The following is a 17,181-nucleotide window of genomic DNA, read 5'->3' as shown; positions in this document are numbered from 1 at the left end:
AACAATGAGGCAGAATACCTGCAGGAAGATTGGCTTAAAAAAACGACATTATTTAACGACAGAAAAACAAATTTCTTTGTGAGGTTTTGACCCGATTCGAAACAAATTAAATCACCGGCAAAGCGCAAATAACAGAGAATTTGGCTTATTAAAACTTAGCCGGAACAATAAAACTTTTCTAGTTTAAACTGTGAACTTGTGTTATTGCTGTCCTCAGCTAAGAGGTGGTAAATATTCCATTAAAACCGCGGAACGCCTGGATACACAGTAAGAAACAAAGAGAGCGGCTGCTCAGAGCGGGTCACATAGATCCACCTCACTTATTTAATTAGAGAGTGTCTGCAAGTTTTCTCTATCAGACCAAAACTCATTTTGGAAAGACGGCTACAGAACTAAGTCGATAGACACATGATTGTTCTAAGCGGTATGGATCGGTGCGGGGAAAGATGTATTAATATGATACAAATACAATAAATCCTCCGCATTTAAAGGGATTTTGCCAGAAAATGATGTATAAAACAAGGAAAGTCCGCCTGATGAAACATCCCTAGCGATCGTCTGCTGTGGGTGGGAGGACATGAGGACAGTCATATATTTCTTCTGCAGCGCCACAGCAGGACAAATATAGTATTGCAAATAGAGATTAGACCATGGGTCTCCAAACTGCGGCTCTCCAGCTGTTGCAAAACTACATTTCCCATTATGCCTGGACAGCCAAATCCAAAGATTTAGTTGTTAAGGCATGATGAGAGTTGTAGTTTTGCAACAGCTGGAGGGCCCATGGATTAGACAGTCAGGTAGTGGCATATATTATTACCTGGACACTGCTAATGGATATGCAGAAGAAGATACTTTGATTGTTATACACAGATGAAACTAGTCAATTGCATAAAAAATAGACTAAAATAAGGCTAAATCCAAGTAAAAAGAGAAGATAAACCATCATGCTGATGCCAGCTACTCTCCAGGCCATACCTTGCCAGATCCATACAGTTGTCAGTCAGGGTGGCGGATGAGTTGAAGTATTCTCTGCTGGCAGCCAGCACCAGCTCCACGCTTTTCTCGTAGCTGACCCTGTACTGTGGCTTGCCTTTCGTGCTGATGCTTACGGGAAGGTCTACGGAGGTTGAGTTACAATGCATCATGTGCCCGGCCAGCTGGATGTTCTCCTGGCGGCCCGAACAGAGCAAACTCTCCGCAAATATCTGAAATATAACGGACAGTAGTTGCAGAGTCACATATATCATAGGCAATATAAAGCTCATTTCTATAGGCTTAGTTATTTGAGTTATCCCAGCACAGTCCATACTACAATAGTGATGGCAGGATTATTCCTTTCCACAGAATATAAAAAAGTCTGATGGGTTGGGGCTCTGGTCCCTTAAATCAGATTTTTATAGAACATCTTGAACACGTCATATATGTCTATTATTAAAGATGAGAGGGTCGGGTGTGCATAAAACTAAAGATCAGCATTTCAGTCCTGCTGCCTGGAGAAGATGGATGCAGCCCAAGGACTGCCTGGAAAACATGGATACAGCCAGAGGACTGCCTGGAAAATATGTATACAGCCCGAGGACTGCCTGGAAAACATGGATACAGCCCAAGGACTGCCTGGAAAACATGGATACAGCCCGAGGACTGCCTGGAAAACATGTATACAGCCTGAGGACTGCCTGGAAAACATGGATACAGCCCAAGGACTGCCTGGAAAACATGGATACAGCCCAAGGACTGCCTGGAAAACATGGATACAGCCCAAGAACATCTATCAATCATGGCTGGTTAGGCACGGACAAGCTGCAGAGGTTCCCTTTATACTGGATAATCTTTCTTCTGGGTTCTAAACTTTCAGTCCCACTAGACTCTCAGGGTCATCCACTTTTGGATGCTACCTCTAGACCATCAGTTAATACTGGTTTTGGTTCGAACACTGGATGATTCCTTTGCATTTAGGATCCACCCTGTTTTATATTTTTTCCTAATGAGAAGAGATGGGTCCCATTTAGAGAGGAGCGCGACTCGAGCATTCTCAAGATGGATCATTCGGCATTTGATTACTGGTGGCTGACGAGGTTGGACACCACCCTATGGCTGTATCCATGTTTTCCAGGACTCCCTAGGGCTGCAGCCAACTTCATCAGCCACCGGTATTCAAATGTGGAAGAATCTGACTGAAGTACGCTCAAGTCGCATTCATCTCCAGTCCTGTTCCACAAAAGTATCATAGAAATAAACAAGCACAATAACCCATTAAAAGGCACTAATCATCCAATGGTCCATCAACAAATTTTTAAATATTTTCAAACCTAGTAGAATAAAAAAAATAAATAAATTTAAGACATCTACTGGTTCACCCACCATGTAAAAAAATTATAGTGAGGGGAGGGGTGTAAACATACAGAGTCAAAGCCTCTAATGGAAAATGGGGGGGGGGGGGGGTATATCTGAAAGCAAATATGATACTTTCTTATGGGCAATGAGGTAGCACTAACGTTGTAGAGAGAAATGGAAATAGATGGAAACTGCGCTTAAATTCATTTTTCATTCCGAGGCATCAGCGTCTAAACATGATATTATTTTAAACTCATCTAGAGCGAGATGGGACTCTCATTCATTGTATCAGGCGCGGGGACATTGATGTATAGGTGCTTCTAGTGGAAATGCTGCTCCTGCTTATATCAAGTGTAGCTGTGGTTTACAAACACATTTACCCATATCAGATTGAATATGTATGGGGACGCTCTGTTTTCTAAAGTTCTAGCTTGTATAATGTATGATGGATGCCGGTGTCGCAGGACCTCTGGGGTCCGTCCTTGGCGCAAAGCTTTCTGCCCTGTAGCTGCTCCCTTAGCAAACTGATGAGCTTGTCTGGTCTTATAAGGCACAGAATACTAATAGCTTTCAATGGAGCCTTTGTTTTTTATATCCCTAGATTAGCTTTTTACTTAAAGGGGTTATATATATTATATATATATATATATATATATATATATATATATATATATATATATATATATATATATATATATATATATATTTTTTTTTAATATATATATATATATATATATATTTTATATATATATTTTTTTATTATTATTATTATTATTATTATTATTATTATTATTATTAGAATTTTTTCCATTTAATTTATTTATTTTCAAATCAACTGGTGCCAGAAACTGCAAGAGATTTGTAATTTACTTCTATTTAAAAAAAAGTACTTATCAACCGCTGTATGTCCTGCAGGAAATGGTGTATTCTTTCCAGTCTGACACAGTGCTCTCTGCTGCCACCTCTGTCCATGTCAGGAACTGTCCAGAGCAGCAGCAAATCCCCATAGAAAACCTCTCCTGATATCCAGACTGGGAAGAATACACCACTATCTGCGGAACATACAGCAGCTGATAAGTACTAGGAGCCTTGAGATTTTTTAATGGAAGTAAATTAAAAATCTCTGGCACTTTCTGGTACCAGTTGATTTGAATTTTTTTTTTTTCCTAAACAAGTGCAAATTTTAAGTACAAATCCTTCTTGTGTTGCTTTAAAAAATCCTTGCATAAATCTATAGTAGTAGAAAATGGAAGAAACTTTTTAATGCATCTTATGAGAGAAAAGCTTATTTCGTATTAAACTTCTTTATGGCACCTTATTCCTATACTTTCATTCACTTAGAAAAACATCTAAATTCTGTCTTGTATTTACAAGATAAGACTAGCTGCCCACTGAGGGATTGTGTTACATGCTGCCCATACACATTTATGGAGAGGAGAAGGCTGGGGGAGGGGGGGGCAGTGATTAAAGAGAATATGTCATGAGACATTGACCTATTTGTTTAAATCAAGTTCTGTTTATGTTAAACAATATAAAAATAACATAATATATACATTTTTGGTGATGATTTATCTCATTTTTAATTTTTTTCTATCTATATTAGTAAATAATATATTATTTTATTATAGATCATTCTCTTCTAAATAATATTCTTACCACTGGAGTTTAAACTAAGGGCCCTATTACACCAATAGATAACTGACAGATTTTTACAGCCAAAGCCAGGAATGGACTATACACAGAGAACAGGTCATAAAGAAAAGGCTGGATTTCAACTCTTTACAAACCCATTCCTGGCTTTGGCTTCAAAAATCTGTAAGATATCTGTTGGTGTAATAGGGCCCTAAGCTGAGACTTCCTGTTGTGTCTGTGGTGATAAGAGGAGGCTGCTGTAAAGTGATCTGTACCGCATTGCAGCGTCATGTGACACCAGTAGATAGAGGAGACAATAGCAGCTCCCTGAGGAATGACCTTTTCACAGGTCAGAGCGCGCTCAGTAATGTTTCACATTCAATCTCAAAGGGCACAGAGTTTGTCTATTGTCATCTATGTCCATGAGGCTTGCTGTAAAGCATGTCACTAAATGCCGCTAAAAACAACTCAGGCAATATGGCCGCCCCCATAACAATATAAAATAACAAACATAAAACATAACAAAATATGAAAATTACAGTCAGAAAATAGAAACAGATTAGAAAAAACAACAAGTTTTAGTATCTGACTCTAACCAGTAAAAGAAATTCTAGGCCACACATTCCCTTTAAAGAGTGGGGGTCTAACCACTGGGAACGCACAGATCACAAGAAAAGAGGCCCCTTGTAACCTGTGAGAGTGACGCGTCAATGTGCACTCTATTATCTCTGTGGGACCATAGTAGATCACAGTGTGCCTCGTGGGAAAACATACAGAGATCATTCCATAGATGTAAATAAACCCCAGTGTTCAATGATTTTGCTAAGTAATATTTTTTTTCAAGTATTCGGCTTTTCAGCTAATAGATTATAAGAGAATTATAGATTAATAGATTATAATAGAAAGAGTATAACAACATTTTCATGGTGATTGGTGAGTGCTGGGATTTACTTACATATGTAGAAGTAAAATGCGGTTCAGGGAAGAAAAAGAGCGCTGCACCTCACACCTATGGCTGATACTAGTGCCCCTAGGCTAAATAAAAAAACACATTAGAATTTTGTGTATGAATTGATCAAGCCATACTGCCCCATGTACCATCGTGCAGGTATCTGATACACATGGGTCCCTACACTAAGTCCACACCGTGCCAGTCAGTGGCCACCAACCCCGCAGGCGCGCAGTCAGGGAACGGGGGCCATGGGATGGCCCTGCGACCCCCATGCCACAGGACCAGACCCAAAAACACCACACCAGAACCCGGCCAGCACCACCAGCGGAGAAGGTCGCCCCCAAACAGCACAAGTCTGGATGAGGTATTGCGCTCACCATAGCTGCTGCAGACAGAATGGGAAAAGACAGGAGGGATTAAAACCATGTGCACTCAGGTGTCTCCTGCTAATTGCGGGGCAGTATGGCTTGATTAATTCATACACAAAATTCTGATGTGTTTTTTATTTAGCCTAGGGGCACTAGTATCAGCCATAGGTGTGAGGTGCAGCGCTCTTTTTCTTCCGTGAACCGCATTTTGTTTCTCTCTTTTCCCAGTGTTTTGCACTCCTCCTGGTGAGACCCACATGACCGAAATTAGCAGGAGACACCTGAGTGCACATGGTTTTAATCCCTCCTGTCTTTTCCCATTCTGTCTGCAGCAGCTATGGTGAGCGCAATACCTCATCCAGACTTGTGCTGTTTGGGGGCGACCTTCTCCGCCGGCGGTGCTGGCCGGGTTCTGGTGTGGTGTTTTTTGGTCTGGTCCTGTGGCATGGGGGTCGCAGGGCCGTCCCATGGCCCCCGTTCCCTGACTGTGCGCGCCTGCGGGGTTGGTGGCCACTGACTGGCACGGTGTGGACTTAGTGTAGGGACCCATGTGTATCAGATACCTGCACGATGGTACATGGGGCAGTATGGCTTGATCAATTCATACACAAAATTCTGATGTGTTTTTTATTTAGCCTAGGGGCACTAGTATCAGCCATAGGTGTGAGGTGCAGCGCTCTTTTTCTTCCGTGAACCGCATATGTAGAAGTAATACAATTTATCTTTACATGATTTTGAGGAAAAGAGAGAGAAGTAGTACTATCTGTGCCTACATCATGTACAGTACAGCAAGGAAATACTAACTGTGCCTACACCATGTAGAGAAAGGAAATACTATCTGTGCCTACGCCATGTACAGCAGAGAAATACTAACTGTGCCTACGCCATGTACAGCAGGGAAATACTAACTGTGCCTACACCATGTAGAGCAAGGAAATACTAACTGTGCCGACACCATGTAGAGCGAGGAAATACTAACTGTGCCGACACCATGTAGAGCGAGGAAATACTAACTGTGCCGACACCATGTAGAGCGAGGAAATGCTAACTGTGCCTACACCATGGACAGCAAAGAAATACTAACTGTGCCTACACCATGTAGAGAAAGGAAATACTATCTGTGCCTACACCATGGACAGCAAGGAAATACTAACTGTGCCTACACCATGTAGAGCAAGGAAATACTATCTGTGCCTACACCATGGACAGCAAAGAAATACTAACTGTGCCTACACCATGTAGAGCGAGGAAATGCTAACTGTGCCTACACCATGTACAGCAAGGAAATACTAACTGTGCCTACACCATGGACAGCAAAGAAATACTAACTGTGCCTACACCATGTACAGCAAGGAAATACTAACTGTGCCTACACCATGGACAGCAAAGAAATACTAACTGTGCCTACACCATGTAGAGAAAGGAAATACTATCTGTGCCTACACCATGTAGAGCAAGGAAATACTATTTGTGCCTGCACCATGGACAGTAAAGAAATACTAACTGTGCCTACACCATGTACAGCAGAGAAATACTAACTGTGCCTACACCATGTACAGCAGAGAAATACTAACTGTGCCTACACCATGTACAGCAGAGAAATACTAACTGTGCCTACACCATGGACAGCAAGGAAATACTAACTGTGCCTACACCATGTACAGCAAGGAAATACTAACTGTGCCTACACCATGGACAGCAAAGAAATACTAACTGTGCCTACACCATGTACAGCAAGGAAATACTATTTGTGCCTGCACCATGGACAGTAAAGAAATACTAACTGTGCCTACACCATGTACAGCAGAGAAATACTAACTGTGCCTACGCCATGTACAGCAGGGAAATACTAACTGTGCCTACACCATGTAGAGCGAGGAAATACTAACTGTGCCGACACCATGTAGAGCGAGGAAATACTAACTGTGCCGACACCATGTAGAGCGAGGAAATACTAACTGTGCCTACACCATGGACAGCAAAGAAATACTAACTGTGCCTACACCTTGGACAACAAAGAAATGCTAACTGTGCCTACACCTTGGACAACAAGGAAATACTAACTGTGCCTACACCATGGACAGCAAAGAAATACTAACTGTGCCTACACCATGTAGAGCAAGGAAATACTAACTGTGCCTACGCCATGTACAGCAAGGAAATACTAACTGTGCCTACACCATGTACAGCAAGGAAATACTAACTGTGCCCAGTGGCGTAGCTACCATGAAGGCAGCGAAGGCGACTGCTATGGGGCCCCTGCAGGAAGGGGGCCCGAGGAAGCCTGCCCTGCCTTTATGCTAGGTACCGACCACTGTACCCCCAGGGGTCCAGAGAGGAAGAGGGACCCCCACTGCACTGTTCAGCCCCCTCACTGTAGTGCCGGGTGAGCGGGCTGAACAGAGGGGCAGGACCTGCCAGGTCCTGCAAGGCACAGGAGAGGAGTGAAGGACCTTTGGGTCACATGACCCAAAGGTCCTGAATACTTCTATGTGAAGATCAGCCCGGACTACAGGAGGAGGGGGAAGCCTGGGAGCTGTAAGTGCTGTGTATGTGTGTCAGTGAGTGTGTATATATATGTATCTGTGGGTATATGTATATGTCAGTGTGTGTATATATGTATCTGTGGGTATATGTATATGTCAGTGTGTGTATAAATGTATCTGTGGCTATATGTATATGTCAGTGTGTGTATATATGTATCTGTGTATATATTTATATGTCAGCATGTGTATGTATCTGTGGCTATATGTGTGTGTGTGTGTATGTCAGCAATGTCTGTAGCACTGGTGTATATGTGTGTGTATGTATCTGTGGCTATATATATATATATATATATATATATATATATATATATATATATATATAGTTTGTAACACTGATGTATATGTGTGTGTTTGTGTATGTCAGCAGTGTCTCAAGTGATTGACAGGTTTGCTCCCAAAGATGTTCTGCAGCAGCTTCTATTAATGCTGGTCTCTAATAAAAGAACCCACCATTAATATCTGCTAATATCTGCTGCATTCTCTTTTATTTCTGGTTGAGTATTTCTTATTACACTGAGATGATTTCCCTGTGTACAGTCTATTCGTGGTGTATACATCAGCACTAGTGTAATCACATTACAGCGTATATATGTGTGTATGTCAGTGGCGTATCTGTATATATGTTAATGGTGCCTCTGTGTGTGTATATATGTGCGTCATTGGGTGTGTTTGGCGAGGGGGGGTAGGGGAGCGTACAGGATTCATGGGGACCCATACAGTTTTTTGCTATGGGGCCCCATGAATCCTAGCCACGCCCCTGACTTTGCCTACACCATGTAGAGCAAGGAAATAATAACTGTGCCTACACCATGTACAGCAAAGAAATACTAACTGTGCCTACACCATGTACAGCAAGGAAATACTAACTGTGCCTACACCATGTACAGCAGGGAAATACTAACTGTGCCTACACCATGTACAGCAAGGAAATACTAACTGTGCCTACACCATGTACAGCAAGGAAATACTAACTGTGCCTACACCATGTACAGCAGGGAAATACTAACTGTGCCTACACCATGTACAGCAAGGAAATACTATCTGTGCCTACACCATGTACAGCAAAGAAATACTAACTGTGCCTACACCATGTACAGCAAGGAAATACTATCTGTGCCTACACCATGTACAGCAAGGAAATACTATCTGTGCCTACCTTACTTACAGTAAAGACAAAGGAGGTGTTAGTATCGCTCTTCACATGAAGAAGCAGAAAGGCAGTGATATCTGTTTCTTCATTACACAGAGCGGCAGGGAGGTAGTAATATGTGTAACTACATCATAGCATGGATAAGCAGTGTTATCCATATAGCATTTACAAGAAAAAACAAGAAGGTAGTACCTATATAAATTTACATAGAGAAACAGGAAGGCAGTGCTATCTGTACCTACATCATTACATAGAGAGACAGGGAGGCAGTGCTATCTGTACCTACATCATTACATAGAGAGACAGGGAGGCAGTGCTATCTGTACCTACATTATAGTGATGTCACGATACCAGAATTTTGAGTTCGATACCAATACCAACTTTTTTTTTTTCAATGCTCGATACCAATTCGATACTGAATAAATAATATTGAAAATTAGAAATGCCCCCCATCAGGTCCGTAACGAACCAATTCACATTCCTTTAATTTTATTACTTTAAAAAAGTTTCCATTATTTAAAGTAAATGTGCTTTAAAAATTGCCCTATTCTCACTCCTAACACTGTTACCTGTCTGGCTGTGGTGTGAGGGGTCTTTTTTTGTGCCATGATCTGTAGTTTTATTCAGTAGCATGTTTTTATGTGCTACTGAACTTGGTGTTTTTTTGCGTTTGCACTGTTTACCGTTTGTGATCAGGAAGGTGATAATTTTATAGTAAGGACATTAACACTCCAACTATCTGGGAACAATGTAGGGTTGTAGTCATGTAACACACCATCTATCAGGGGGATGGGATGATATGGGCTGTAGTCATGTAACACTTCGGCTATCTGGGGGATGGTGGGGGTTGTAGTCATGTAACACACACACACTTTAGCTATCAGAGGATTATGGGGATTGTAGTCATGTAACACACACCAGACATCAGGGGGATTATAGTAATGTAATACACTTCAGCTTTAAGGGGATAATGGGGATTATAGTCATGCAACACACACTTGTTTATTTGTGCGACAGGGTAATCAGGTTACAGCCCCCCCCCCCCTCCCTTCCCAGTCAGAGCACGACCGACCCCCTCCTCACCCGCACTGATGTCTGCCCCGGGAGTCTCCTGATGGCCCGGCCTGCCGCTCCTCCTCACAATCCTGTGCTGCCAGATGGCCGCGTCTCCTCCAGCCTCCCCCTCCATCCTCCTCACCCGGATCGCGCTGCTCTCTCTCTCCTGCCGCTGACCCTGCTCTGCCCTTTGGATGACCTGAGCTATGCAATGCTACATATTATTGCTGTATCAGTGCTCTGCTATCAGCAGAGACACCGGGAAGGTGAGTGCGGACCTCGGGCTGTGAGGTGACCCATCAGCCCCCCGCACTCACATTGCGGGGGTGCCGATCGGACACTTCACAGCCACCTGTCAATCATCCATTTCAATGCCTTGATCACATTACATTGCGGCATTGAAAGGGTTACATGCAGTCATTAGCAGCCGGGGTTTGTTACACATAGTAGCTGACACCTGCTGCATATACAGCGCGCTCAGGATGGGAGAATGCCGCTGTCAGTTGTGACAGCGGCATGTATACAGTTACATAGCCGGCACAAGCCATCGCTGTGTGCCGGCAATTTGAATTTGGTGCCACCGGGGGCAGAATCTGCGCGGGACCGAAGACATGACAGGTGGGAGCAGGGGGCGGGACACAGAGAACACGGCCGGCGCTCAGATAGCCGCCGGCTGTGTTCTCTGCTTTATACTTTATGTTATACTGCGCTATTATGCAAATTAACATAAAGTATCGATACCAGGAAATCCTTGTACCGAATCGTTTTTTGCCCCGGAATATCGATAGTAGTATCGATATTTCGGTGCATCGTGCATCCCTACTACATTATTACATAGAGAGACAGGGAGGCAGTGCTATCTGTACCTACACCATTACATAGAGAGACAGGGAGGCAGTGCTATCTGTACCTACATCATTACATAGAGAGACTGGGAGGCAGTACTATCTGTACCTACATCATTACATAGAGAGACTGGGAGGCAGTGCTATCTGTACCTACATCATTACACAGAGAGACAGGGAGGCGGTGCTATCTGTACCTACATCATTACATAGAGAGACTGGGAGGCAGTGCTATCTGTACCTACATCATTACATAGAGAGACAGGGAGGCAGTACTATCTGTACCTACATCATTACATAGAGAGACAGGGAGGCAGTGCTATCTGTACCTACACCATTACATAGAGAGAGACAGGGAGGCAGTACTATCTGTACCTACATCATTACATAGAGACAGGGACGCAGTACTATCTATCCCTATACCATTACATAGAGAGACAGGGAGGCAGTGCTATCTGTACCTACATCATTACATAGAGAGACAGGGAGGCAGTACAATCTGTGCCATATACAGAGAGAGATAGAGAGGCTGTCCTGACCACTCACTTTGTGCTATGTTTGCCTGTAACATTTACAAGCAGGGAGGCAATATTGTATTTTATAGAAAGAAAAGACAAAATCCCCCACCTAGCAACCTAACCATCTCCTAACACCTGTGCACAACAATGGCAGTCACCTGGTGGTCACAGGCATCACTGCTATATAACAGAATTGGTATGCCAGGAAGGTGACAATATACAGGTAGATAAGTAATAAATACGGAGACGCTGTTTTGCCTTTGTTTTAATTCGAAAAACACAAAAAAAAAAAACTAAATAACCCAGTTTGTCTCGGTCGGGGAGCCCCTCCCATTTCCTCGAGCGCGGTGGCGGAGTATTTGCATAATTCCCTTTCTTCCCTGACATCCATACAATATTGAAGGCAGATCCGGAGCAGCAGACAGATCTTCACACATTAATTCCCACCGCTGTCAATTAGAGGAGGCAGAAACAATTACACAGCGTCTTCTCCCCTCTAACAGACGGCTTGTCACATGACACGTAGGACCATCACACACCTGTCACTTCATCACAAGTAAAAAATATTGTACACCTGGTTTATACAGAACACAATCGCTGGGGAATTACTTTTTTTTGGAAACCGGAAAGAGAATGAAACACCTTAAAATATGTGGGGGGGGGAAAAAGACGAAGCGGCAACCACCTTGTCCCCTGTACCACAGATCACATGACAACGGCGCACGGAGAAATGAAGCAAAGCTGGGCTGTCAATCTGTTATTCAGTGTATATGCAGTGCCGCACTTAAAGGGGTTATCCAAGCATTATAAAACTGATGGCAGATCAGCAGTGTGACGGGACTGTGACGCTCATGTCAGTGCTGCAGCCCCTCCCATGGTTTGTCCTTGCACTGCGGTGGTGCTGATGGTGCTGCAGTACCTTGTGCCACCACTACTAATTCTATGGCAGGCACTGATGGCTGATGACCACTGAAATGGCTGCGACACTCACACAAATGAGAAAGTCTCAAACAGCTGATCGGAGGAGCTGCCCGACCTCAGACACTGTCCAATGGAATCCAGAGGGTAGGCCATCCATTTTATACGACTGAATTGTGTAGCTTCTGTAGAGTTTAAAGGGGTATTCCACTCAAACATAACTTTTGATATGTTGCTGCCCATGGTGAGACTAACAATTCCTTCCACACCTTTTTTTATTCAGTCTCCTTCCCCCAGTTCTCAGCTGCTGCTTTCTGCTAAAGACACAAAAATGTGTGTTTGAGCTTTTCTTTCTGACTCCCCCTCCTCCCCCCTCCCTTCTGAGACAGCTGATGTAAACAAGTCCCTGGCAGGCTTTATTTGCAACACTGTATCTTCTTTGTAATGCCGGGATGATTAATCACAGGGAGTTCATTAGCAACTTGACATCAGAATAACCCTCCTAGCATTACAAAGACGCTACAATGTTTCAGATAAAGCCAGCCAGGGACTTGTTTACATCAGCTGTCTCAGAAGGGAGGGGAGAGGAGGGGGAACAGACAGAAAAGCTCACACACAGATTTCTGTCTCTTCATCAGAAAGCGGCAGCTGAGAACTGGGGGGAAGGAGACTAAATAGATAATAATAAGTATGGAATGAATTGTTAGTCTCATCATGGGCAGCAACATATCAAAAGTTATGTGTGAGTGGAATACCCTTTTAATGGGAGGTGCATTAACAAAGTACCACAAACAGTTATGGTGCCGACCATGATCTCAAGACTGCAGCTGAGCGTTACTCAAGGATGCTCCAGACCCATCGACTCAAGACTATTGCTCGTGCCAGAGGTCGGAACCAAATCCATCAGCCATTTAATGTCGCAGATGGGAATACTGTATCTACTTATCTATTTTACATTGCATAAAATCAGTAATATAAATAAATATAAATTATTATATATATATATATATATATATATATATATATATATATATATACATATATTGGATCTGCTAGCTCCACCTGAATTGTCTCCTAAACTCTGTATATATACATATTCCCTGGACAAAGCTAAAGCTTTGGCTGTCCAGGGATGATGGGAGTTGTAGTTTTGGAACAGCTCCCTTCCCCTGATCTAGACCTCTCTCTGTACGCCGTTCAGCATCGGACTGAGTGCAATGCATCCCTATAGCTGGGATAAGCTGATGGTCCTATGTGCTGTGTCTGCTGGAATAGGTTTCATAGTGAGATATGTTATTAATGTTCCTCTTAAGATCCCTGTGTGTGTCATTTCCGAGGCCTTGACATTTTAAGCCTTCCATCAGGCTTCTATCACCGGCAGATCCCAGTTACACCTATAGCTCCGGAGGTATTATCTCCCACCACCCATCAGCTCTCCTATCTAAATGGATGTCTGGAAAGAACACGACACATGTAACCCCCTTCTACACAAGTGGTTAGAGATAACCTTTATAACATTTCATCACATCTGTCATTGTGCATGAGTAATAAAGTGCCCCCCTGCAGGCTGATAGGGTAGAAGTCTCCCTTAGGGTACGTTCACACTTACCAGATCCGCAGCAAATTTCACTTAAATAACTGAACACAGCATCAAATCTGCACCATCAAATCTGCTGCGGATCTTGTAGGTGTGAACGCACCTTTAAAGTGGTTGTCTAGCAAAATTTATATAGATTTGTAATTTACTTGTATTAAAAAATCTCAAGCCTTCCCATACTTATCAGCTGCTGTATGTCCTGCAGGAAATGTTTTTTTGTTTTTTTTTCAGTCTGACACAGTGCTCTTTGCTGACATCTCTGGCCCAGACAGGAACTCTGTCTCAATTTTATATGAATCCTCATAGAAAACCTCTCCTGCTCTGGACAGTTCCTGTCTCGGCCAGAGATGTCAGCAGAGAGCACTGTGTCAGACTAAAAATAAAACATTTCCTGCAGGACATACAGCAGCTGTTAAGTATGGGAAGACTTGAGATTTTTTTTATAAAACTAAATTACAAATCTATATAACTTTCTGATATCAGTTGATTTGAAAGAAAAAGATTTTCGCTCGACAACCCCTTTAAGCCCCCTTTCCCCCACCTGCAATGCTAAATAGTCCATATACACTATGGGGATACAATCTGGGGACCCAGATTTATTAAATTTGTGGTTATTACCTCACATTGTCTCCTAATCCACAACAGGTAATCTAATGGAACGTGGAACTCTTGTCCTGGGTGTGTGTGGGGGGGGTTCAGCTCAGTTCAAATGAAGTGAATGGAGCTGAATTGTAATGCTGTACACAACCATGGAAGAGGTGGTGCTATTTTTGAGGGGGGAAAAAATCTAATCCTGGATAACCCCTTTAAGCACTGTTCCTTCAGATTCTGAATGGTTGAGGACGTCTGCACGGTCATGATCCAGAACCAGGAACTGGCTGCAAGGTGGAGATGGAATAGTAAGATTGCAATGAAGGGACGGGGACTACCCCCTCCATGGGCATATAGCAAAAAAGTCCTCTGTGTTGACAACCCCTTTAAGTAATAAAGACACGGGGGAGAAAAGAGGAGATGGAGGGGGGTGATGCTGCAGTCTCTGCTATAACGTGTGTAAGACTCCTACTGTGATAGGGGATGAGAAGCAGAAGCCAGAGGGGGGTGATGCTGCAGTTTATGCTGTAACATGTGAGTAAGACCCATACTGTGATAGGGGATGAGGAGCAGAAGCCAGAGCCGGAGGGGGGTGATGCTGCAGTCTCTGCTATAACGTGTGTAAGACTCCTACTGTGATAGGGGATGAGGAGCAGAAGCCCGAGCCGGAGGGGGGTGATGCTGCAGTCTCTACTATAACATGTGTAAGACTCGTACTGTGATAGGGGATGAGGAGCAGAAGCCCGAGCCGGATGGGGTGCAGGGGGGTGATGCTGCAGTCCCTGCTGTAACGTGTGTATGAGGGGATGAGAAGCATGAGCAGAAGCAGGAGCAGGACCTGGGGGGGATAATAATAATAATTATAACAACGCAGGTCACAGGGTTCATCCTAATAAATGATACCTTTATCTATCGGAGTGAAGTCCGGACAAGTTATGAAGACAAAAATCGGAAGTCTGAATCAGTAAATAAGGTAACGGCTACTAAATGAGTGATTAATGGAGATTTCATTACAGGGCTTAGGATACAAGTAAGGCTGGGTTCACACTGTGTTTTCCTCATCCTTTTTTTTTCCCATTTATATTTGCAAACAATTTTTTTTTTAATCCATTTTTTCATTGACTTCCACATTTCAACCACATTTTTAAGTACTCTAAAAAAAATTGTGAACCCAGCCTAACCTGCTGACCGGTGTGGGTATGACCACTGAGACCCCAACCATTCACGAAAACAGTCAGGTGTGAGTTGGGTGCTATCTACCAAAAAAGACAGACAACTGGTCCCTTGCTGACGGATCATGGACGCCCAAGGCTCACTGATGTGTGTGGGAAGTGAAGATTCAGGTCAGATCACACAGAAAAGTAATAGGTCAGCACAATGCAGAAGTTGTTACTGCTGGCTCTGATAGAAACCTGTGAGACCACAAGGAGGTGGCAGTATTCAGCAGCATTAATAACCCACTTTGCCTCCTTCCGTCGACCTCTATTCAACTCCGGTCTCTGTAGACCTCTTACAGGCTGAGCGGTATACACTCATACCCATGCATACAGAATAAAGGATTACTGCTAAATAAATCCTTAATTTTATTGCACTGACATTGAGGATTATGGAGCTTTGCTGTATATGCCACCGCCGAGCATCTCCTAATCTACCCGATTGTCACATAAGCCGAGGGAACTACATTATACCTGACTGCAGCGCCACAGGAGAGGGACGGGGTGGGATCTGAAGAAGCAAGAGAGACAACAATGGCTGCCCACAACCTCCACTGCTCGTCTATAGTCATATAACTATATCTATATATATATATATATATATATATATATATATACATATATATATATATACATATATATATATATATATATATATATATATATATATATATATATAGATATAGATATATTTTTTTTTTGGGGGGGGGGGGGGGGGGGGGGGTTATGAGTATCAGATCCCAGGTGTAGTCCGTGAATGAAATAAGATCATTTTGCTCAGTTTTAGCCACCACTAGGGGGTGTTTACTGTATACACACGTAGACCCAATCACCATAGTATGCGAGTGCCGATCTGCTAAATTGGCAATTGTTTACTGAGCCTATTACATGGCCCGATTATCGTGCAGCGATATATTATATTATATATATATATATATATATATATATATATATATATATAGACATACACACACACATACACAACCTCTCCACACTCCCCGCTTTCTTTCTGTCTTCTCCCCACAGCCGCCAATGCAACGGCAGAGGCGGTCTCTGAAGTGACAGACCACTCAGCCAATCACCGACCCTGGCGGTCCTGTCCCGGCCAGCAGGGAGGAGACAGGTATTTATATACATTATTATTTTCTTTACACATTCATCATCTCCATTACACCTATTGATGCGCGGTTGTTGGCTAATGATTTTAGGTAATGAGGAAAAGACAAGATCAGCCGATGGATTGTTGTCACCGGCTGATCGTTGACTTTATTACATGGAGCAATAATCAGCCAAATCTGTCTGATACGGCAGATTCTTGTTCTGTGTCATAGGGCCCTTACACGGCTCCAGTTGGACTCAATAATTAATATGTATGCAGTAAACTCATATCCTCCCCCTAGTGGTGGCTCCAGGCATCCAAATTTTTGTTATGATGTACAGAATTTCTGAAGGAGATTTAG

The 17,181-nt window shown here is 43.0% G+C and overlaps 1 protein-coding gene across 2 annotated transcripts in view; it reads right to left on the bottom strand.

The window, feature by feature from the left end:
* Nucleotides 1-17,181, bottom strand: part of NBAS (NBAS subunit of NRZ tethering complex) — a 445,751-nt gene that overhangs the window by 264,579 nt on the left and 163,991 nt on the right. For both annotated transcript variants that reach the window (XM_069973153.1, XM_069973154.1), the window contains exon 30: nucleotides 976-1,205. In XM_069973153.1, coding sequence (XP_069829254.1) covers nucleotides 976-1,205 — 230 coding nt within the window. The remainder of the gene's footprint in view (nucleotides 1-975; nucleotides 1,206-17,181) is intronic.

Source organism: Dendropsophus ebraccatus, chromosome 6 (assembly GCF_027789765.1).
Source record: "Dendropsophus ebraccatus isolate aDenEbr1 chromosome 6, aDenEbr1.pat, whole genome shotgun sequence".
Classification (NCBI taxonomy): Eukaryota; Metazoa; Chordata; class Amphibia; order Anura; family Hylidae; genus Dendropsophus; species Dendropsophus ebraccatus.
This window is presented reverse-complemented; position numbering and strand designations above follow the sequence as displayed.